The following is a 21,702-nucleotide window of genomic DNA, read 5'->3' as shown; positions in this document are numbered from 1 at the left end:
GCTCCAGGGGCAGCTCTCCTTGGCCCATGTGTCCGGCAGGTGCACTGGCCGCCCTGGCCCAGCCAGGCAGCCCTGAGAGAAGGGGGCTGTGGGTGCCTGAACTGCGTGTGGACTCTGACGCCTGAGTGAGACCACAGCCGTTCCCACACTCACACCCTTCCAGACCCGGGAATGGGACCGCCATTGGAGCAGCCCTGGGAATTCTTTGCATCGTGGACCACAGGGCTGGAAGGGGAGGGGTCAGAGGTTCAGAGAAGGGAAGGACTTGCCCCAAGTCACACCTGCTCGCTTCCCCCAGCACCCTCCGTCAGCACTCTCAGGTGGAACTGGCTTCATTAAAGCTCCAGCTGCCCCTCTGTGTACAGGCAGCTTCCCCTGAGAAGTCCCCCAGGCCATTATTGCTCTAAATGTCCGTCTCACCGAGACAGTGGACTTCGTTAAGTGCTGCCTGGCTGATGGGAAGTGAGGGTGAACTGTCAGCGGGCGGAGAGAACCCCTCACCTGACCCCGCTGGTGTCTCTTAGGTTCTCATCACAGGCACACTCTTGCTGTGTTTTCCTCACACCTGGCCAACCTCGCAGGCTATCTGGGAAGATTAGCCTAAGATGAGGCCCAGGCTGCTTTCTGGAGACTGGGGAGCGGGGTGGAGCAGGAGAGCCGTATGCGGCAGACCGTCCTTGTGCAGGCCGTTTGGAGAGAGGGGGCTCCATGGTAGAGCCACAGAGGTGTGAACCGAAATCCTGCCTCTATTGCTTCTAAGCTGTGTGATTTTAAGCAAATGACTTAACTTCGCTGAGTGCCAATTTCCTCATGAATAAAATGGGGATAATAATAATACCTACCTCAGTGGTTCCCAAACTTTGCTACATTTTAGAAATACCTGGGATCTTTAAAAAAATGCTGACTACTGGCTTCTAGCTTGTGACCTTCTATCTCACTGGCCTGGGAGGCAACCTGGGTATTAGGAGCTTTAAAAACTCCCCAGGTGATACTAATGAGAAGCAGAGGCAGGACCCACTGGCATGGGGCCCGAGGGGCAGTACAGGGGCCGTGCAGACACCTGGGAGGACTCAGCGCATGGAGGTGATGGCATTTTATCCGTCTCCCTGTCTCTCCCCCCGCTTCCTGTGGGGGAGGGTAGCAGTGGGGCATTCCCATGACTCCACGGTCGGTTCGCTCTGGGCTCTGCCCCTGAAGAGGTGGTCAGTGCCCATCTTTATAGAAAAGCCTCTTCCCGATGCTCTCACTGCCTCTGCAGCCCAGGACAGCCTCAGTGTCCCTGGCAGGCCCCAGAGATGCATGATTAGGTGGGGTTCCCGAGAGGGGAGCCCATGACCAGACCTCCGAGTCTCCTCTTGGCGGCTTTGGGGACCGAAGGGCTGGTCTCTACAAAGGCCTTGGGGAGTCAGAGGCCCGTGCTGCTGGCCCGTGCTGCGCCCAGCCTGGGTTTGGTGGTCTGATTTTGGGGGGCTCGGGAGGGTGCTGGCGGGACAGAGTAGGGAGGGGCTCCTTCTTTGGCACGGGTGGAGGCAAACCTGGGGTGGAGGCTGTGAGGGAAGACACGTGTCCTCAGATCCCCTGGCCGTCCTGACAGGAAGCTGTGCATCACTGGGCCGACAGGAAGGAAGCAGCTCTGCCTTTTGGAGAGACCAACACTGTGTGGAGGGGAGAGGCATTTGCTTGCAGAGGCCGCTTGTCCACACGGGACTCCTGCTCCCCTCAGGCGGCTGCTCCCTGTTTGTTTTCCTTGGAATGACAAAGATCGAATTTTACTAATGAGGAGCAGTGAGAGGGAGGCGAGAGGGTCCTGTGAGATTTCAGGAGGTGGGAAGCCTTCTGCTTTCCATCAGCGTCTTCCTTACCCCGCTGCCAGCTTTGGGGGAATGGAAGGCGACCACGCTTTCTGTGGTCTCAGGCGCTGCTTTCTCCTCCACCGCCAGACCACACCTTCGTGAGTGCCTTTGATTTCTGCTTCTTTTCCTGGCCCCAAACAGAATGAATCTTTTAATAGCACAAGGCCTTTCGGATCTCTAATCAATCAGTTGCCAAATCCTCTCCAAAGTGCACTCAGAATAGATGCTTTAAATAAAATATATTATCTTTAAGCCAGCGTAAACCTGTGAAATTTGTACATTTCTTTTAGAGCATCTCTACAAATTTTACAATATTGAAATCACCACCCAGTGACCTTTCGGGAAATACTAGATAAATTGCAAGAGACAAATAGACAAACCAAACTGAGAAGTCTAATTTTCAACGCCTTTCCTGCTCGGTTCTCAGGCTGAGTCTTTGAAATCCCGTCTCCCCGTCTGCCCCTCCCCAGCCCTGCGACCGCCCCAGCCCTGCAACCGCCCCGCCCCGAAGGACCCCCTGGTTCCCTGCCTGCAGGAGTTGGTAGCCCGGGTGCCTTCCGAGAGCCACTCGCAGCTGGGAGAGGCAGCTCTGGTATGTGGCTTCTGGCACCTTGTCCTATCTGTGTTTGTCTCTGCACTTCATTGTTCAAAACACTCCTGCTAGTGGCCAGAGCCACCGGATTGCCCTTGGGGGTGTCTGGGGCTGCTTTGGCCAGGCCCAGATGCTCTGCTGGCAGAGACAGGGAGTCCCCGGCCACACTGGGGCTCGAGCCCAGGGCCCCTCCCTGGGGAGTGTTCTTCGTGTCTGGGCCAGCCCTCGGTTACCACTCTCACCCCAGCCAGGTCACGTCCCCTCAGAAGTCTCGCTGCATTAGGCACCTTCCCTCCCTACTAGTTGGTGCTGTGCAGGGGATATCAACCAGGTGCGACAGGCTGTTCATACTTTGTGTAGGAAAAACAATCTGGAAGGCAAGTGGTCTGTACAATCATATGACTTAGAGTCCCTGAGGGGTCTTCTGGGGACTCGCTGCTTCCCGTTCAGGGCAGGCCCCGGAGACTAGGAGCAGTGAGGGGCTGGTGCCTGCTTCCTGGAGCCTGTTAACTGCGATTTACTAGATGGCAGTGGCCACACATCAACAGGCTCACTTCATGGGTAAGTGAGCTCAGTTACCAGCCCGGCTGCTTCGCCATCAACACTCAGTGACCTGCGTTCACGTCCCCCGGAGGTGGTACTCAGGTCCCCTGGGTCTCAGCTGCTGTCCTCCCACCAGAGACGTGACTCGCACCTCACAGGACTCGTGGTGGTGGCTTGAGACCCACCACGCTCCCACATGGGGGCAGAGACGGGAGGGAAAACAAAGGTCGGAGCGCATCCCGGCGCGGCTCGCCTTCCTCAGGCTCAGCAGCACTGCCAGGAACATAAGCAGGCGCTGTCAGTGCTGCCCAGGGGCCCACTCACTTTTTAATTTGATAATTAATTCCATGAACATTAATGGCTTTTTTGCACTATGTTGGGTGTGGGGGTGGGCGAAAAACTAAAGATGAAAAAGAGCTGGTTCCCACCCTGAAAGAGCTCACGGGCTGGCGAACGGACACTTAATGCCGTTGGAGTGTCTTCCAGAGACACCAGGTGTCCCTGGCGGAGGAGGCACAGAGGAGGCAACGGGGGTGGGAACAGCGAGAGCACATTTGGGTCTTGAATGTGACATGCCCAGAGAGGAAGGCCACTCCTTCCCAGAGATGTCAGAGTGCAGTGCATTTTGGAGGCACGTGGATGTCACTCATTGTGTGGAGTGTGTGGTGTGAGGGGCGCCGGAGAGGTGGGCAGGGGTCAGATCATGCAGGTGCCTTGCTTAGGGGTCCACCTCCTCCTAGAGGCCGCAGAAGCCATGCAGAGCCTTCAGGCCGAGGGGCGGCACAGTCCGTGCTCTGTATTTACCGCTGTGGCATCTACGCGGGACGGCAGAAGGCACTGGAGCAGGGGTTGCGGGTACTCAGCTCCAGCTCTACATTCTAAGTCTGGCCCTAGCAGCTGGGTGACCTTGGCCAAGTCTAGGCCTCAGTGTCCTGGCCTGTGAAGACTCTCAGGCCTGTTTCGGCTCTGACATTCTCCACACCCACAGCTGCCTCTCTTTTGGGCCCCCACGCCCTTCGTTCTGCACTTGTCCACCCACCTCTGGCTGCCTGGCCCCTGTCTCCTGGCCGTCCCGCCACACTCAGCAGCTGGTGGCAGCTGGAGGGAGAGGGGTGAGTCCTCCAGGAAGAATGTGCACTCCTAGCTCCCTGTAGCTCACGGACTGTTTGGCCTTTTCCGGCCCTGCGGGAATACCTTTCCCCTGGCCCCAGCTCACCTGGCTCCCCACAGCTTGTGGCCCTGGCCCGGCTGGGTTTCTTCAGTGAAACGGTTCGTTGCCCTGGGCCCAAGTGAAAGGGGGCAGCTGATTTGGAATCGCTGCCTGGAAGCCAGGGGCATCTGTGTGGAGAGATGTCAGTGTCTTTGGCCTGAGCAGTCTTTTTCCTTAGCTCTGACCTGGGTTTTAAGGGCTTGGTGTGTCGTCATCTGCAGTGGTGGCCTGGGACGCCTGGCATTCGCTCTTCCTGCCCAGGGACCCTGGAAGCCACTTCTGCAGGAGCCCTCGAAGGTGGCGGTGGGTGGAAGCAGGTTCATTCTGCTCCCTTTTCAGCGCTGGCCCGAGGTCCTAGAGGCTGCTCCAGGCTGAGGGGCCGGGAGGAGGGGTGGTCTGGGGTTTCTGTTTTCCTTGTCTTTGAGGAAAACAGCTGGTATATTTAAATACTCAAACAATGGATTCTAAACAAATAAGTATCTATTTAGTCAGTGAAATGAGGAAATTAAAAGTGACTCAGATTTCCCCTCTTATTCTAAGTGCTGTTTACTACCTGAGTGATCAGACCTGAACAGGAGTAACTTTGGTTGATTCTCCTCTCCTTGAGAATGTGGTATGGTATTTCATTCATTCATTCATTCATTCACCCACTCATTCGTCCACCAAGTATTTGTTGAGTACCTGCTACTCTGCGCCAGGCCCTGTGTGAGGTAGCAGGACAGAGACGAACAGGATGAGCCCCTGCCACCAAGCAGCCCAGAGTCGGGGTGACCCCCCAGGTGCTGTGTGATCTCAGGGGCTCCCACACGGTGAGTTTCATTTAGACCCAGAAGCTTTAGCTAATAATCCTAACCCCTGTTTCCAGAAAACAGGGAAGTAGAAACAGCGTAAGGGGGAAGGAATGTGTGCAAAAAGAGTGAGAGAGGGTGGAGGAGAGGAGGAACAATGGGAGAAAGGAAGCAGCAAACTTTCCCGGGAGGGGGGCCCTCCAGACAGCCCCCCAGGTCTGTGCTGCCGCCCGCAGCTACCTAGCGAGGCCCCGTGGAGGGAAGGCCCTTTTCCCTCTCAGCTCTGCCCTGGCAAGCTGGGTCATAGACTGGCTACTCCCTCTTGTGCCTCAGTTTCCACATCTGTAAAATGAGGCTTCGGACAGGGGGGATCTCAGAGATCTGCGTTGAACGAGCATTCTGTGGCCAGTGCGGGGCACAGCAGGTGCGGGGCAGGAGCCCAAACAAAGGCCCTGCAGGTGGAAGACACACTTCCTCTGGCTCCTCCCATTGCAACGAGGAGACACCCAGGTGAGGCCTGTGGGGGTCTCACCATCTCCTCACTAGTGAGAGGTGCCTTCCGCAGCTCTCCCAGCTGAACAGGGAAGGAAAGTTCAGGGTCGCCATGTTTGTGGCCATACTTTCGGATGGGGGCACACCCTTGTGGAAGTTTCTTTTCTTTTTCTTTCTATCAGTAAGACCACTTGAAATGTTGAGGTGCAGGACTGGCACACTTGCACCCCTGGGGCGTCGGGCCGCACTGGCAGGCCTGCGTCCCTCCCCTCAGGCGCCGCCCCCCAGGCCTGGCGCGGCTGTGTCCGACCGCTGGAGCCGAGGCTCACGTCCCAAAGGGCTCCCAGGCAACTCATACTTACCGATCTATAAAGAAGGCAGTATTTTGTCAACACAATGTTAGAAGAATTGGGGTTCCTAACTGTGACTTCAGGTAATTGCTTAAATATGTTGAGCCTCAGTTTTCTCATCTGCCAAATGGGAGTGGCTCTCCTGATCTCCCAGGGATCCAATAGGAAACTACATGAGAAAATGCTTCCTAAACAGGGAGGCCTGAAACTGACATGCAGGACACAAGGATTCAGTATCAAAATATTCTGACATGCAGTTCTCTCCACAGTTACAGCCTCCTCTGTGCTGAGAAACTGAAGCCACAAAGGGTTAAGGCGGGCTAGGCAGGCGACGGAGATCGTCTGTAATTGATGGAATAAACCTTAGAGGAGTGAAGTATAATTGTAATTAATCCAGGCACTGTGACACTGCCCTGCTAAAAATAGTGTCTACTAATAATTGCTTTGATCTAGCAAAACGATGCCCGTCCGTGAGTCTGGGGGCAGGCACCTGGCAAAGGGTCTGCTTGTGGCTGCATGGAACCTGTACACAGCTGTACACAGTGGGTGTGGCAGCTGGGAGACCTGGGGACAGAAGGTCAGGGAAGGGCCCTAATTCTCTCACCCTGTGGCAGCAAATGCTGTGTATACAGGGTGATCATATGATTTATTGCCTAAACTGGGATACTTTTGAGAGTATAACGTTAATAATTACTGCTCAAGTCCAGAATTACACCAGACAACAAGCGTCAGTGGACTCCCCCGGGTGAACCAGGGTATATGGCCACCCCACGCAGAGACTGTTTTAAGCTCATGGGAACCCTTGGCAGTAGAGCATCTCCACATTCATTATCTGGTCCTCCTCCTGATAACTCTGGAAGGAAGGAAGGAAGGATTTTTATTCTCATCTAATGGAGCCAAACCAGTCCAGCTGTGGTCTTTGGCCTGGCTTGCCCGGTGGCTGACCCCATGCGGGCAGAGGACAGCTGGCCGGGGTCAGGAAGCTCTGTGTCTAGGGAGAGAAGGGGGACTCCGAGGGGGAGGACCTGCAGCTTCAGTGGAAGCAGAGGGACCACAGCCGCAGGGGGCACGGGGCGTAGGTCCAGCAGGGACTGGCCCGAGCAGCCTCGGCCCTGGGCTTGGAATCGGAAGCCTCCCGCACACACTGGCCATGCGATCTCAGCAAACCCTTCCATCGCTCCCTGCCTCCGTTTCCTCATTCGTCCGCTGGTGACCAGAATCCCTTGCTGTGGGGATCAAGTGAGATCCCAGGTGAAAACGGGTAGGCTCAGGGTGCGACATGCCAGGTCCTCAGTAAATGCTGGTAGACTTTGAATCGGGAGAGAATTCCCAGAAGTGTCCCCTGCAGGGAACCGCTAGTGTCCTTGTGTCCTAAAATAGTTCTGACTTGAGCTCCTGCCTTAGATCAGGACTGCCTCGGCTTCTCGGAGGAAGGACACGGATAAAACCAATACTTGGAGACAATGAGAGGTCCCCGACCCCCCAAGGCCGTGGACAAGCGACTGCAGGCACTGTGCGAGGCACCTCCAGGCCCTGAGACTCCTCGAAGCTCCGCATAGGCAGGCAGCCTGAGCCGGCCTGGGGCCTCGGCCTCCTTCCGGGCTCTGGGGTGAGCTTGCCTGGACGTGGGCAGGAGACAGGGCTTGCGCGGTGCCCCCCTGCTGGACTGACGGCACCTCAGAGCAAAAGGCAGGTAGATTGGCAATGGTTTGATGCCAGAGAGCTGGTGAGGAAAGGAGAGACTTATAAAAGTGCCACGTCCACCCTATTAATAGCTGTGTTTGGGCTCTACCACCTCTGTCAACACCATCCATCACATCCAAACAATTGAACAGCCAGTGCCAAGCGGCTCGGAGTTAACAACTCAGGCTGGGCCGAGTTTCTGAAAAACCGTATTTCTACTTCTCTTGCAGCTCTGGAATGCCAGTTGTTTTGCGACAACTGGTTATTTTTCCAGACCATTTCCTTTTATTTATGTTTCAGCTTTTATAGTTTTAAGCTAAAAGCAGATGGAGAACCTAGAGCAGGTAACTATCATTTCTGATTTGCCCTTGAATGAGCTGTTCAAGAAATATTCGTTCTCCAAACCTGAAGTGAGCATTTGCAAAGGGGTGGGGGAGCAGTCAGACAGAGTCCTGCCCCTTCCTGACCTCTGGGCCGATGAACAGGCAGAATGGGGACATGGGGAAGACGCCGGCCCCGCCCTCTGCTGACCTAGGGTAAGGTCGGCCCTCTCTGCCCCTGGCAGACAGCCTTGGGTAAGGCAGAGCCTCTCCCTCTGGCCCCGAGTTTCCCTGCCTGCGGAATGGGGGAGTCGGACTAGAAGACCCCTTCCAGCGCAGCCTGAGTGCTGGGTGCAGCGCTCGCTGTCTCACGTTTACTGGCGAGAGCGTGGGCGTGGAAGTGGAAGGAAGGGAGGCTGCCCGCAGAATGTGGCAGGGGAAACACAGACGGGCTGTTCTCTATCTGGGAGGCTCCCGAGCAGCCTTCAGAGGTGTCTGTGGGGCTGCCCCAGCGACTGTTTGTCTCACCATATGGTATTCTGGACAACTTAAAATTTTCACTGGACCCAAACACTGACAGGCTCAGGGGGTGGTTTTGCCCATTGTGGGGGTGAAGGTGGGTTTGCCTCTGGCCAGCAGACTGAGGGGTCCACTGTGGAATTCTCTGATGAGGCTGGAAGGTACAGGTGAGGCCGCAGTGCGGCCTCCTGTGCAGCCAGAGGCAGGGGCTGCAGGGAGGAGAGGGGGAAGCCGAACTGGAGGCATGATGCGGCTGAGATGCGGGTGTGGCGGGGTGGTCTGTCGGCCTGGCTTTGTGTCTTTAAAACCTACACACGCTTCCCTGTCAGGCGATTCGAGTCAGCACTCTTATTTCAAGTTACATCCATCTGAAGGTGAATTTACCCCGTCCACTGCGGTTGCTTGGCCACAGCTCCTGCAGGGAAGCCAGGGTCTGGTGTATGTCATGGCCGGGACAGGGAGAGAGGAGCTCAGGACTGGGCTGGTTCAGCTCTAGCCAGAAGCCCAGTGAGCACCACAGTTTTTTGCAGAGCGAAGTGATTTCTTGCTATTTTATTGGTTTGGGGGCCAGGTAGGTTTCAATAAGAGGAAATAAAATGACTTCAGAGCAAGCCATCCAGAAAGCACACGTACTCGTTTCATTCTAGAACATTGGAGAGAATGGAGGCTTCTGTCAGCTGCAGGAACTATGGGGGCCATGGTCGTGGCGAGGGAAGCAATGGCTGTGTGTAAGGAGCACCCCTCATGGTGATGACAGGCCTCTGTGGCTCCCTGTGACTTGGGGGCCGGCGGCCAGGATGGTGACTGGGGCTGGGGCGGAGGCCTCCAGTGTGCTTCTCCTGGAGGCGGGTGTGAGTCGGGCCTTTGGAATGAGATGCACGGTGTGGCGGGGGCACTCATCCCAGCTGGGGAGGGCGGCGGGGGCTTTCTGACACTGCAGAGGAACGGAGCTGCTGACTGGCCAGGGGCACTCACTCTACGAGGAGGAGAGGATGAAAGGCAGCCGGGAGCAGACTGCTTATTGGCGAAGGAACTAGAGAGCCAGGCAGGGCATTTGGAGGGGACTTCCAGCATGGGATGTAGGCTTTTGGAAAACAGGTAAATGTAGGGCTGTTATTTGCATAAACAGGGCTGCTGACCCTGTGAGCATACTCCTGGGGGCCCCAATATTTGGGTTCCAAGCTTTGCTTCAGCATAGACTGCTGTATGCGAGGGGTCGAGCCAGCCACACTGGGCCTCAGCATCCTTGTGCAGAACAAAGGGCGAGGGACTAGCTGAGCTCCAAGGGCACATTCAGGCCTGGCATTCTGTGTATTTATGGGTGTTTGTGCCGGGAGGAGCTCTCTATCCGAGGACATCCGACTGAAGCTTCACAGAGGCATCGGTTTGTTTAGCTTTAAGTAGGGGCCCAACACCTAAGAAAGCTGAAGCCAGATCTTTGAAAAAGAGCCTTCCAAAGTAGAGATGGACTGCCTCGAGGGAAGGGAGTTCTCTGTCCCTGCAGGTAATCAGGCAGAGACTGGGTGACCACATGCCGGGAATCTTAGAGAGGCGAGTCGTGGGCCATGTAACTAGATGGCTTTAGTTTCCTCTTACCTCCAAGGTTCTGGGGCGTCACCACCGACGTGTACGACGGCCTGTTCGGGGTACCTCGTCCAGGCCGTGATGGTGGACGGCGGCCCTGGCCTTCCGGGCGCCTGCACTGTGCCCATGAAGCAGCAATTCTCATGCCTGGCCTGCATATTAGGATCACTGAAATATTTTTTTATTTTAGTTTTTTAAAGAAATTTTAAAAGATTGTATTTATCTGGTTTTTAGAGAGAGGAGAAGAGAGAAAGGGAGAGAGACACTGATGTGAGAGACTTGGATTGGTTGCCTCTTGTTCGCACCCCAGTGGAGCCTGAACCCACACCCCAGGCGCGCACCCTGAGAGTTGAACCAGCGACCTTTTGATCTGTGGGACAACAGCCAGCCAATGGAGTCACAGCGGTCAGGGCTGAAATATTGTTTTAAATGTCAGTGTCCAGGCCTCACCTGCAGGGATTCTGATTTAATTGCTCCGGGATGGAGCCAACGCCCCTCGGTTCTGGGGTGGCCTGGGCTGCTGGGGCCTGGCCGGCTTCTGCTCTCCCCCGGACCCCCTGCTGGGGAAGAGAGACAGCCCCTTCTGGTGTCGTTCTGTCCTGGCATAGGGCTCAAGGGTCTGAGGCTGCGTTTACCCTCCCTCGTTCATTCACCCAGCTGACATTTGCGAGCACATACTCTGGGTCTGGAAGAGCCTTCGGAGGCCGGCTTGGCTGCCTCCGCTGCAGCGAGCACCACACTGCCCTTAGAAAGACCTCGCTGTGTTGATTTCTCTGTGCCACACGGAGCACAGTGCCTGGCACGTGGCAAGCATATAATGCAAAATTTAATTCAATCGAATTGCATGGGGTCTTTGCCCATGTCGTAAGCGAGGCAGAAAAATCCATCACACGCAAGCATGCAGCAGGGGATCCTCGATGTGCCAGTTCCCCTCCGCTCAGACCTTGGAAAGGAAACCCTCTCCTTAATTGGAGTCATGTTTGTGGCCATAGGGGTGACCTGTCTGACTTGATATTTTGGTGGCATGATCTCCCAAATGACCTTTTCTCCTTCCTCGGGGCATCACACAGTGGGAGAGCCAGGGCCTGGGGAGGATCGTTTTCTCTTCATTGGTGCCCTAGTCACCGTGCTGACTGCACTGAACATTACCAGGCCACCCTCTGCTCAGACCCGGGCGCCCTTGTTATTAACTGCACGATGTCCCCCAGACATCAGGTTCCATCTCCTCCCGGGAGTGACAGTGGAGGGCCACAGAGAAGTGCCCCAGGCCAGCTTGACTTGCTGAGTTTTATTTTGAGACCATTGGCCTCCTTCACTCTACAAGCACTTCCTGCCTTTCCCCCTCAGGGCGCTGGTCCGGCCGCAGTTGCAGGGATGATGCGGACCCCCAGGCTGACCTCGGGCTTAGCGGTGACACAGCTGGGACCCCTCGGAGCGCAGGTGCAGTGGGGGGTTAGCCAAGCCTGGGAAGCTGGACCTGGGAGGGAGACGTTCCGATGACCGCTGCCCCACCTGTCGTGAGACTCACGCTTCGGGTCTGACTCTCCTGGGTTCGAATCTGGCTGTCACTTCGTTCTTGCTCGGGGACAGTGGGCAAGTGACCGAAGCTCCCGGGCCTCTGATGGGGTTGTTCTGAGGACCTGAAACAAGCACACCAGCACCTGGCCCCTGGAAGCACATGTTAAATGTTAGCTGCTATTTTTATCGTGTCCCTTTGGTTTTCAAACATTTGGAGTTTCAGGATAGAAGTGCCTATATGCTTGACACATCTTAGCATTTTGCTGCCTTCATTCAAATAGTCAATATCCAATATTTTTTGACCTACTGTGTGCTGGACAATGTTTTAGGCCCAGAGGCATAGAGGCAGACAAATGAAGGCTAAAATTCCTGCCCTTCTGGGGCCTCCACGCCGGTAGGTGGAGACAGCGAACATCAGCAGGTAGATGGGGCTTGACGGTGACAGGGGCTCTGGTCGCCGCAGCAGAGAGCGCGGCTGACAGGGTGGCACCAGGTGGGGTCTGTTCCGGAAAGTTGCGAGGCCCAGGCCGGGACAGTGGGTTCTTGGTGCAGAGGTTACCCTGCATGGCATCTAGTCCAGGAATAGACTGCCACGTTCGACGGTGGGTCTACGGACCCAAGGACTGAGCACGGGGTTCCAAAAGGCCCTCTTCCCATGGGCACAGGGCAGGCCACCCCCTCCTTGTCCTGGTCAGCTGGCTCAGAATGTCCCAGCCCAGGTGTTGGACAGAGTGGACAGTGTGAGTGATTTCACCTTGGCTTTTCCTCACCGGGAATCTGCCTCAGGCATTCCCCAGGCGTTGGGGGCAGGGGAAGCAAGCCGGAGCAGAAGCTCCCTGCAAGGTAACTCAGAGGCAGGAAAGGCCACAGGGATATTCAGCCCCACATCCAGCCCCTGGGGCCTGGTAAAGACATGCCCCCGCCCACCCAGGGGGCTTGGAGTATCCAGACTCGGCGCTCAGCTCTGGCAGGTGCTGTGCAGGAGATGTGACCCCTCACCTGCACAGCACGTGCAGAGAGCCCGTGCCCTCAGTGGGCAGCATCTTGGGTTCGTCTGCACTCTCACCTCACACTCAGGACAGAGAGTGAAGTTCAGCTTCAGCTGCCTCTCTGTGGTCACCTCCTCTGGTCATGTGCTGGCCATTCAGGAGCCACTTGCAGGTCTTCTCTGTCCACCTGGGCTTCCCGTCCATGTCTGACTATCCCAGGCCCTGCTCACCTGCCCCTTCGTCTGCCTGGTGGGATTCGGGCGGCGTAGGGTGGGGAGGAACCCCTGACATTTTGCGAGTGCTCAGCAAAGAGCCTGGGCGGAGCGAGTGCTCAGTAAGTGTGTACGTGCGAATGGACGCAGGAACGGGCGTCTGGTCCCCTGCAGTCGCCAAAGGTGTCTCTGAAACACGGGGAGCACCTTTGTCAGCTGTCGCAACCCCGAAGTGCTGGTGCTGGAGGGGCGGTCAGCGTCCCCGACTGAGTCCGTCTGCACTGACAGCAGAATGCGAGTTTTTCTCTGTGTGAGAAGAGAATCCGTTTCTTCATGTGCATTGTTTTGTTTCATCCTCCGGCACCGCGGGGAAGGTGAGCGGAGGCCTGTTAGACCTGGCTCGCAGGGGAAGGAGCAGAGGCCCAGAGAGGTTAAGGGTCAGGTCCAGTGTCACACAGTCAGTGGACAGCGAAGATATGACTTCGGTTTTGGTGATTTGATTGAAAATCCCATGTCATTCAGAGAGAGAGAGAGACAACGATGATCTTCTCTGTGGGCTGCCTCGTCCTGTCCGAGGAGAAGGTGGCGCGAGTGAGTTCACACTCACAGTTTCGTTGTGTACAGAAACACTTGGGAAGAGAAAGGGAAGGTTTGGGGTGTCCCTGTGAGCTGGGTGTGTGTCGTGGCCAGTGTGCTTTGGTGCTCCTGGCCGTTCAGCTTAGCCGAACTTCAGGGACCATTTGTCCCAGAGTTGAGTTTTCCTGGGGACCCGAGGCCAAAAGGGTGGAGCGCCTTATCCAGAGCCAGGCATTCTCCGAGGAGGGCCCTCAGATCCATGCCCAGGGCCCAGCTCCGGAGCCCTCTCGGTTGGTTATGAAGCATCCCAGGTGCTTGAAGTGTGTCCCTTCCTAGCATGTAAGAGATCTGTTCGCCGTGTGCTCCAGGTGGACATTCCAAAGGATGCAGAGGGTTGGAGCGATTCCACTCTGGACCACGAGTGGCCCTAACACGGTTCTGGTGGCTGACTTCCGGTGGGAGCCAGGCTGGGCTGTCCCTCTGAGGTTGCCAGGAGGTGCCGTGATTATACTTTAATCAGGCAGCTCAGCCTGGGAGGGAGAGGCTGCGCTGAGACGTGAGCGTGAAGGTGGAAGACGCAGAGAGGGTGTGAGGAGAAGCGGTTGGGGGAGGGGCAGCGTGCGAGCAGGGGACAGACAAAGGCAGGGCCTAAGGTCGCTGTGGAGCCGAAGGCTGAGGACCGAAGCCTCACCTCTGCGGACAGCAGCGACCAGGACTGCGGTCTTACCTGCCCGTGGGTGAGGTTTTAATTTGCATAGCATTAATTAGCCAGAGTGTCGAATTAGGACAACCATGACGGAGTCACAGTATTAAGCTGATGCTGAATCTCAATCAGTTTTGGAGCCTCTCCATGAAATTGAAGGAAAAGTTGACCTTATTAAACATAAAAGACTTTTAAATCAATTATTTCCCAAATTGAAAGCACAAAACATAGATCTTAATTCAGCAAATACAGACTTTAGATGGTATCACCTCTTCCCTTTCGGGGTTCCAGTCAGTGACAAAAATCATGAATGGACCACATGTCTGCACACGCACACGCACATGCATGCACACACATGACTCTGGGCATCAGCTTGGCTGGGGAAGGCACCTGCACACGTTCACCTCGGTGAAGCTGGTATTTCACTTCTGCCCGAGTGCCTCCAGGACTCTGCCTGCAAGCATGGTTTTCTGTTCCTTTCAAACGTCCCAAACACCAAAACACACTTAGAGCTTCAGTGTCCCTGGGAAGATCCAGTGCGATCATCACAGTTCCGGCCTGTCTTTGGAAGCCACAAGTCAGGCAGAGAGCAATTTCCTTGGCCGGCTCAGAAACTGGGAGCGCTCCCCACCACACTGCGGAGCTTCGGGGAGGAGGGCCTGGAGGGGTCTGAGAGCCTCCCTGCGGACACCAGAGGCTCGGGCCGGCCCCCCTGGGGCAGGCAGGGGAGTCGGTGGGCAGCACTCGACCTGGAGGCGGGCAGGTCAGGAGTAAATCCCCACTTCTTCAGTCCTGACTTCGCCATTTGTTGGCACATCCCTGGACAAATTAAGTAATCTCTCGGGGCCTGTGTTTCCTCCCCTGTGAAAGTGAGCTGGCGATGCCCACCTTGCCTGCAGGCCCTACTGCAGCGCTTTCCTACAGGTGTCGTCCTCCCCGAGAAACCACAGGCCTGTGGAGGGCGGGCTGGGGGCCCGGAGCAGAGCGGAGACCACATGGGTGCGGGTGTCCTGTGAGTCACCCTTCGACTCCGTGGCACCGCATGGCTGTAGCCAGCCTCCGCTAGAAAGAGAGGCACCCCATCTCACACGGAAGCCGGGTTTGCGTGCAGGAAGGGGGGAATGTGGTACGTAAACAGATCTGGCAAACAACTAAAACCTGGGCTAGTGTGTGGCCCTGGGAAAGCTGCTTCACCTCTCCGACCCTGAGTTTCTTTGCTAGTGAAATGGAGACATTAGTACCTCGTCCGCAGGCTAAGGGTGTGAGTTAAGTTGTGTACAGGCCCAGTCTGAGACCTGGTACACAGTCAGCCTCAATAAATGTCGGGTAAAAGTAAAAGTACCATCGCTAAGTAGTTCCAGGAAGTACTTATTAAGCACCCATTGTGCTCCGAGCACCCGAGACGGTCGGTGTCAGTGCAGCGTGTCCCGAGTCTGCCGCAGTCTCTCCCTGCGAGGGGCGTGTGGCTGTGAGTGGAGCGCCCTGCCTGCCGCTTCACCGCACGATTCTGTATTTTCAGTCTTTTTTTACATTAAAAAGCAACAGATCTAAACATAATTGGAAATGTACCATATGCACAGTTTTGGAGGCTGGGTTTTTCACTTGATATTACCGTGTTTTTTGGACTATAAGATGCACCGCCTCCTCCCAGTTTGGGAGGAACAATAGTTGTTAATGCTGCTGTTGGGTTCTGTTTACACTTACACTGGTGAAATATTATGTTATTTATGTTATTAAATATTTTACCACATTTTTTGCTTCAAAATTTTTTTTTCTATTTTCCTCTAAAACCTAGGTGTGTCTTATGGTCCGAAAAACACGGTACATCCTGAATCTTTCCTCACGTCGTCAAATATTCTGCATGGCAAGGGTCTGAAGTGACTACACAGTGTTCCACTTCTGGCTGTTCTCAGGTTCACTTGGCCACCCCAATATTTTGGGGCATTGATGAATAAATGGTTTTCAAACAACTCATTTTTTAAAAGATTTTATTTATTTTTAGAGAGAGGGGAAAGGAAGGGAGAGAAACATCTATGTGTGGTTGGTTGCCTCTCGTGTGCCTGCTACTGGGGACCTGGCCCGCAGCCCAGGCATGTACCCTGACTGGGAATTGAACCGGCGACCCTTTGGTTCACAGGCTGGCACTCAGTCCACTGAGCCACACCAATCAAGGCTAAAAACAACTCCTATCTGTTGGGACGTAATTCCTAAGCATTCCTGTGTGTTAAGGATTATTACTCTGTTGTTGAAAAGTTCTGAGTTGCAGGGGAGAAGGATTGACCAGATGACCACAGGACTCCCTTCGAGCCCGGGGGATCCCATGGGCCCTCGGGTGGCGTGAGTAGGGAGAGCAGGTGTGGCAGGCGCCCCAGCCCATGGTGTGTGGCAGCTAATTAGCCAGCTCTGAGTCGCTGTCATCACCCAAGAACTGTATCGATTTCAAGCTTCATTGGAGTCCAGGCAGCAAAGAAAAGATGATAATTAACCATTTTACCAGATAGACAACATTTCTAGTCCAGCCAGAATCTGTTGACATGTTTTCCAGCTATTAAAAATGGTTGATAGTTGATAGTTCATTTTTTATTGACGTGTGAGAGAGAAGCGAGGAGATCTGTGAAGCAGCGAGTGTTCCTGCTGGTCCCAGGCGCCACTCATCTCCCCGCGGGGCCGGAGCTCGCCAGGGCGCGCACCAGCCCGAACCATGGAGCCGGCGGGAGTCGCCTCTTATGTCAAGGCTCTGGGTTCTAGAACAAAGGAAGAGGCTGAAAGGAGAGGAGACAGCCCCTGGCCCCCGTCCCTTCACCTCTTCCTCTAAAAATGATGGAAATAGACTTGGCTAGTGATTTCAGTTAATTTCTGCCAAAAGCAATAAATTAGAGGTCGAAATGTGCAGCCCCTCCTTCCCAGGGGAGGCGTGATGCTCCCCAGATGCCCGCAGACCCCTTCGAGGAGAAAGTTATGGTCATTTCTGGCCCCCAAACAGTGTGGGCTGTTTTCAGTTGGCTCCTGTGGGGAGGTTTGTCTCGTCCTGAGACAGCCTGAGTGTCCCTGGACTCACTGCCTGCTCTCGCAGCCCCATCTAGGCCCGTGATTTGGGTCACGTTTCAGGCGTCGAGTAGTGCTTTTGCAGACCAGAACCTTCTCGAGGCCTGGAACTGTGATCTGCTTCTCGCTGTGCCCATAACTGGAGCAGCACGCCACCAGTCCCCGTGTGTCCGTGCGAGTGAACGAACGCAGGCTGCTCGCCAGCGAACTGCAGACTGTGGCAGAGGCCAGAGGAAAGTCGCTTGCGTGCAGATCACCGTCCGGGCAGCACAGAGCGGAGAGCTTCCCCCACGGGGACGACCCCGCAGTGCAGGAAGTCGGAGTTGCTGTGTGAGCCCTTGGGCAGCTCCCGTTGGGCAGGGGCTCTCTGCAGACATCTCAGGGCACCCAGTCACTGTCAGGCATGTAGTAGGCGCTCGAGACATGAGAAGTGGTTGGAATTGTCATGAACGAACAGAACAACGAATGAACGAGCTACTTCCTTAGTTTGTTCTTGGACCCCGGTGCTAGCTCATGCCCAGCATAAAGCGGGCCCAGGAACTGTGTCCAGCGAATACACAGTGGGTCAGCAGACACCAGGGAGAGCCGCTCTGTCCCCTCTCAGCCTGCAGAGAGTGGTTGGGCACACTCTGTCTCTGAAAACTCTCTCTTTTCTATTTAATCTTTACCCTAGGATATGTTTTATTGATTTGCGAGAGAGAGGAAGGGAGGGGGGAGAGGAGGAGGAGGAGAGAGAGAGAGAGAGAGAGAGAGACACTGACATGAGAGAGACACTGACATGAGAGAGACGCTGGTGAGCTGCCTCCTGCTCGCGCATGCCCTGGCCGGGGATCAAACCCGCAGCCTTTCAGTGTGTGGGGCAAGGGCCCGACCGGCTGAGCCACCTGGCCAGGGCTCAAAGCTTTCTCGACAGTGATTGTCTTCTCTCTTGATTCCCCCGACCCCTGTCCCAGCTTTATTATAGATTTCGGCAGGCTGTTAATCATATCCTACCTCTGAAATACCTTCCATTATTGTCCTAAGCTGTCATTTGGGTCTGGTTAATGGACTCTTCTCACTTTTCTACTCTGTTTCCCATTGGAGAGTGGGCCTGAGGGCTTGTGGGCAGTGCTGTAATCTGGGAGTCGGAGGCCTTAGCTTTGAACTCTTTCACAAGCCACTTACCTCTCTGAGCCCTTGCCTGTGATGCTATAAAGCTGGGAGCGAGGCCAAGGGCTGCTGTGAGGGGGGATGAGACCCGGTGTGTGAAAGCACCTCGTAAACTGCAAGGTGCTTTACTGAAATGGGGTGCCATTATGACCCCAGCTCTGGGAGCCCAGGGGCTGTTTCTTACGCGACATCCATCTCTCAGGACATCCAGGTCACCGGCCTTTCATCTGCTACCTTTGCTGAAAGCTGGGTTCCTGCCTTCCTGAGGGGTTGGGAGCCATCTCTACTCGTTGGCTTTCGAACGCCCAGGAAGGCACAGTCACCCTGAGTTTGTAGAGGAGGCAAAGCAGATGCCGGTGGTAGCTGACCCTTCCGTGGCCAGGCACTGGGCCGTGCGCTCACGTGCACCAATTTCCTTTCTTTTCCGCAGCAGACCCATGAGGTAGGTTATCCCCACGTGACCCCGGAGGCAGCAAAGCACGGAGATGAGGAGTGAGCAGCCCGAGGTCACGCAGCCAGTGGCCATATCAGGAGGGTGTGGACCCCTGGGTTGGCCTCCAAGCTCGAGCTCCCCAACGTGTGGGTCTTCAAGCTGCCCCGGGGCTGGAAGCCTGCAGCGTAGGCCAGGTAGCCCACCTGCATCCCCTCCCCCTCTCCACGGAGGGTCCCTCAGGGGCTGTCTCCCGCCCAGGACCCCTCTTGGCTCCTGTGCTCAGCCCCTTTCTCTCTCCGGTAGCTCCGCTGTCACCCTCGCTTCCCTCCCTGCCCTTGACCTAAAACAGGAAATGAGAGCAGCTGCCAGGACATTCTAATTCATTCCTGAAACAGTTCTGCGTGGTCAAGGATGGAAGGACCTCAGGAATCCTCTGGGTTAGGATTGTGAAGAGAAAAGAAAGGCCTGTGCTCGCACAGATTGATGCCCAAACCATTTAATAGCAGCACGAAGAAAGAATTGTGTTTGGGTGACTTATGAGCAGAGAGGCAAAAATCCTAAACAACCGCATCAGCAAACTGGATCTGGCCATGGAGAACAAACCTAATGTATCACGCCCAAGTAGAGCTCATCCCAGAAAGGCGGTCGTGCTTTAGCCCGAGAGAGAGCACAGAGGCTGGGGTGGGGGGCCGCTGCTGGGCTGGCACCAGCCCAGGGCCTGGGCTGAGGCACTTGCTGGTGACAGTCCCTCCTTTGCCCCCAGGCCTCCACCTTTACGTGGCCTCAGAGCAAAATGAGACGCCCCGTTCCCGGCCCTCCCTAATTCTCTCTCCATTTCTCCTGCAGGATTCCATGTTTTCGTTGGCCCTGAAATGCCTTATCAGTTTGTCCACCATCATCCTCTTGGGCTTGATCATCGCCTATCACACACGTGAAGTCCAGGTAGGTGTCCTGGCCCTGACCTCTTGTGCAGTGGCCGTTTTCTCTCGCCAGGCTGAGCCCGTCCCGACCCCCAAAATCACCTTCTAAGCAGCTACTCCGTTGATTTCATAAGATGGCATCCAAAGACTGTGGCCCTTCTCAGGGTCTGGACCCTCGAGGGAGAGGCACTGTGAAGCCGCCCTGTGGCCTAGGAACAACTGTGACGTTATTTTTACTGGGGGAATACAGAGGTGAATGGTTTAGGGGTACTGTGGGAGCCCCCACGAGTTGCTTTGACTTTTCTCCCTCACTGGATCCTTTCTGAACTGGAGCCACAAATACCCCCAGTGACATAGACCCGTGCGTGTCCTCCTGTGTGTGCGCGTGCTCCCATGCACACGCACTGCACCGAACACCACCAGGAGTCTGTGTTTCCGTGTGGTGTGGGCTCTACTGCCTCTGGACACCATCCCGGGAAATACTGGCGGGTGCTTGGGGGGCGCTTCTGGATGGCTGGCGGAGGGGAGATGCCAGGCCTGGCCTGGAGAGGGCAGGTGGGAGTGAGCAGGCCTGTGGCGTCTTCTCCTGGCGGTGGGTTTCCGCCATCACTGGCCCTCCCAGCTGCCCTGCCGTGCCAGGGACCTGGGTGTCCAGGTGTTCTTTCTCACACTTGTGAATCTGGATGTACTCCTAGTCCTTTGGCTGGAGGAGCACAGATAGATTCCCATCTGGGCAGTGGCGAGAGAGTGACAAAGACCAGAACTCAGAGTCGGGACCTCGCGGGTCATGCCTCAGCCATGACCTCTTCCCACAGTGTGTCTGGCCAGTCCTGTGACCTTTCTGGCCTGGAACATGCAAACCTTTTTCATCTGGAATATGACAGTTTGATTCCACACTTCACCGGTCGTTGTGAGGGTGGAGTGAGGGGCGTGTGAGAGAATGCTTGGCGAACCGAGTCATCCCTTGTTACTCACCGTTTTTGGGGCGGATTGGCCGCACAGACAGACGTGGTGTGCGCAGCTCCCGCGAGAGAGCGGGCCGGCTTTCCTGCTGAGTGTCAGGGCGCGGCTCTGGCCTCGGGCCCCCTTGGCAGGGCCCCAGTCTGCCGACGACCAGATGACACTAGTCCATCTGGCTGGGACTGTTGAGTCTCTGGAGTTGTGGATGCTCAGAGAGATGTGCTCCAAGGGTTGACGGTCCCAGATGCCATCACGGAGCTCGGACTGGACAAAGTGTGTGGCTTCCAACCTAGACCACTGTCCAGTCAGCCCAGGAAAGGGGCAGGAGTGTGGGCAGAGGGGCAGGAACCAAGATGGGGCCTGGAGCCACTCTGAGCCTCAGGCCAGGCTTCAGCTTCCCAAACCAGTCACACACAAGGGAGCCCCTCAGCCCCTCTCAGCCCCCGTGTCCTCGCCTGTCGGGTGTCCGTGTTGCTGCAGATCACCCTGACCCGTGGGCAGAGAAGATGGCAGAATCACCAAGTCCAGCCACGATGCAGGCTTTGGGGGGAGGGACAGAAGAGCAGTTCCCAGCCACGGCCCGCACGGGGGCCCTCTCGGCCTCACGGCTTCCTCTCCCCCCCCTCCCCCAGGCTGGGACTGGCGCTGCCCTCCCTCTGACTCTCCCGGGGCTCATCCCCAGCTCAGGGCCTGCAGCCTTCGCTCTCACGTGTGGCCTGGCCTGGCTGCAGCTGTGACCTTGGCTCTGGCCTGGTGGCAGGGCCATGTTGCTGACAGGCCAGCGCCTAGATAGGCACCTTTTGTCTCATCCTCAGCTCATGGCTAATCTTTGCTTTGTCCTAATTGTGGGCCGTAGAAGATGCTGTTCCAGTCACTTCTCTTGGCCTGGCCTCACAGTTTAGAGAAAGGAAGTGGAGTCAGTGGTTGGAATCCTGGTTCGGACACTTCAGCCTATGTGACCTCGGGCCAGTGACAGGTCTCTGGGCCACAGTTTCCCGTCTGAAGTGTGGCTGTCGCACGACCACCTCGTTGAGCTCTTGAGAGGTGATAACAGCAGAGAGTGCCGAGTCGGCTTTCGCAAAATGAAAACTTCAGTCCCTTTACTGTCCCACTGTTTCCAGCTGGGCCTCGTTCGTGTACAAGCTGGGCCCACCAGATGGCCACTGTCACGGCCGCCTGGTACTGGCAGGTGCCTGGGCGTCCTCTCCACTCTGGCCCGGCCCTGCCTGCATGCTCAGCTCATCGCCCAGCCCTTTATCCTAC

The 21,702-nt window shown here is 55.9% G+C and overlaps 1 protein-coding gene across 4 annotated transcripts in view; it reads left to right on the top strand.

Moving 5' to 3' along the window:
• The window catches only part of KCNN3 (potassium calcium-activated channel subfamily N member 3), a 142,663-nt gene that overhangs the window by 22,237 nt on the left and 98,724 nt on the right, over positions 1–21,702 (top strand). For all 4 annotated transcript variants that reach the window (XM_036015779.1, XM_036015778.1, XM_028503247.2 and 1 more), the window contains exon 2: positions 19,406–19,501. In XM_036015779.1, the coding sequence (XP_035871672.1) occupies positions 19,406–19,501 (96 nt within the window). The remainder of the gene's footprint in view (positions 1–19,405; positions 19,502–21,702) is intronic.

The sequence above is a fragment of the Phyllostomus discolor genome, chromosome 14, assembly GCF_004126475.2.
Source record: "Phyllostomus discolor isolate MPI-MPIP mPhyDis1 chromosome 14, mPhyDis1.pri.v3, whole genome shotgun sequence".
NCBI classification, from domain to species: Eukaryota; Metazoa; Chordata; class Mammalia; order Chiroptera; family Phyllostomidae; genus Phyllostomus; species Phyllostomus discolor.
Note: the sequence above shows the minus strand (reverse complement) of the source record. Positions and strands in the feature narration are given on the sequence as shown.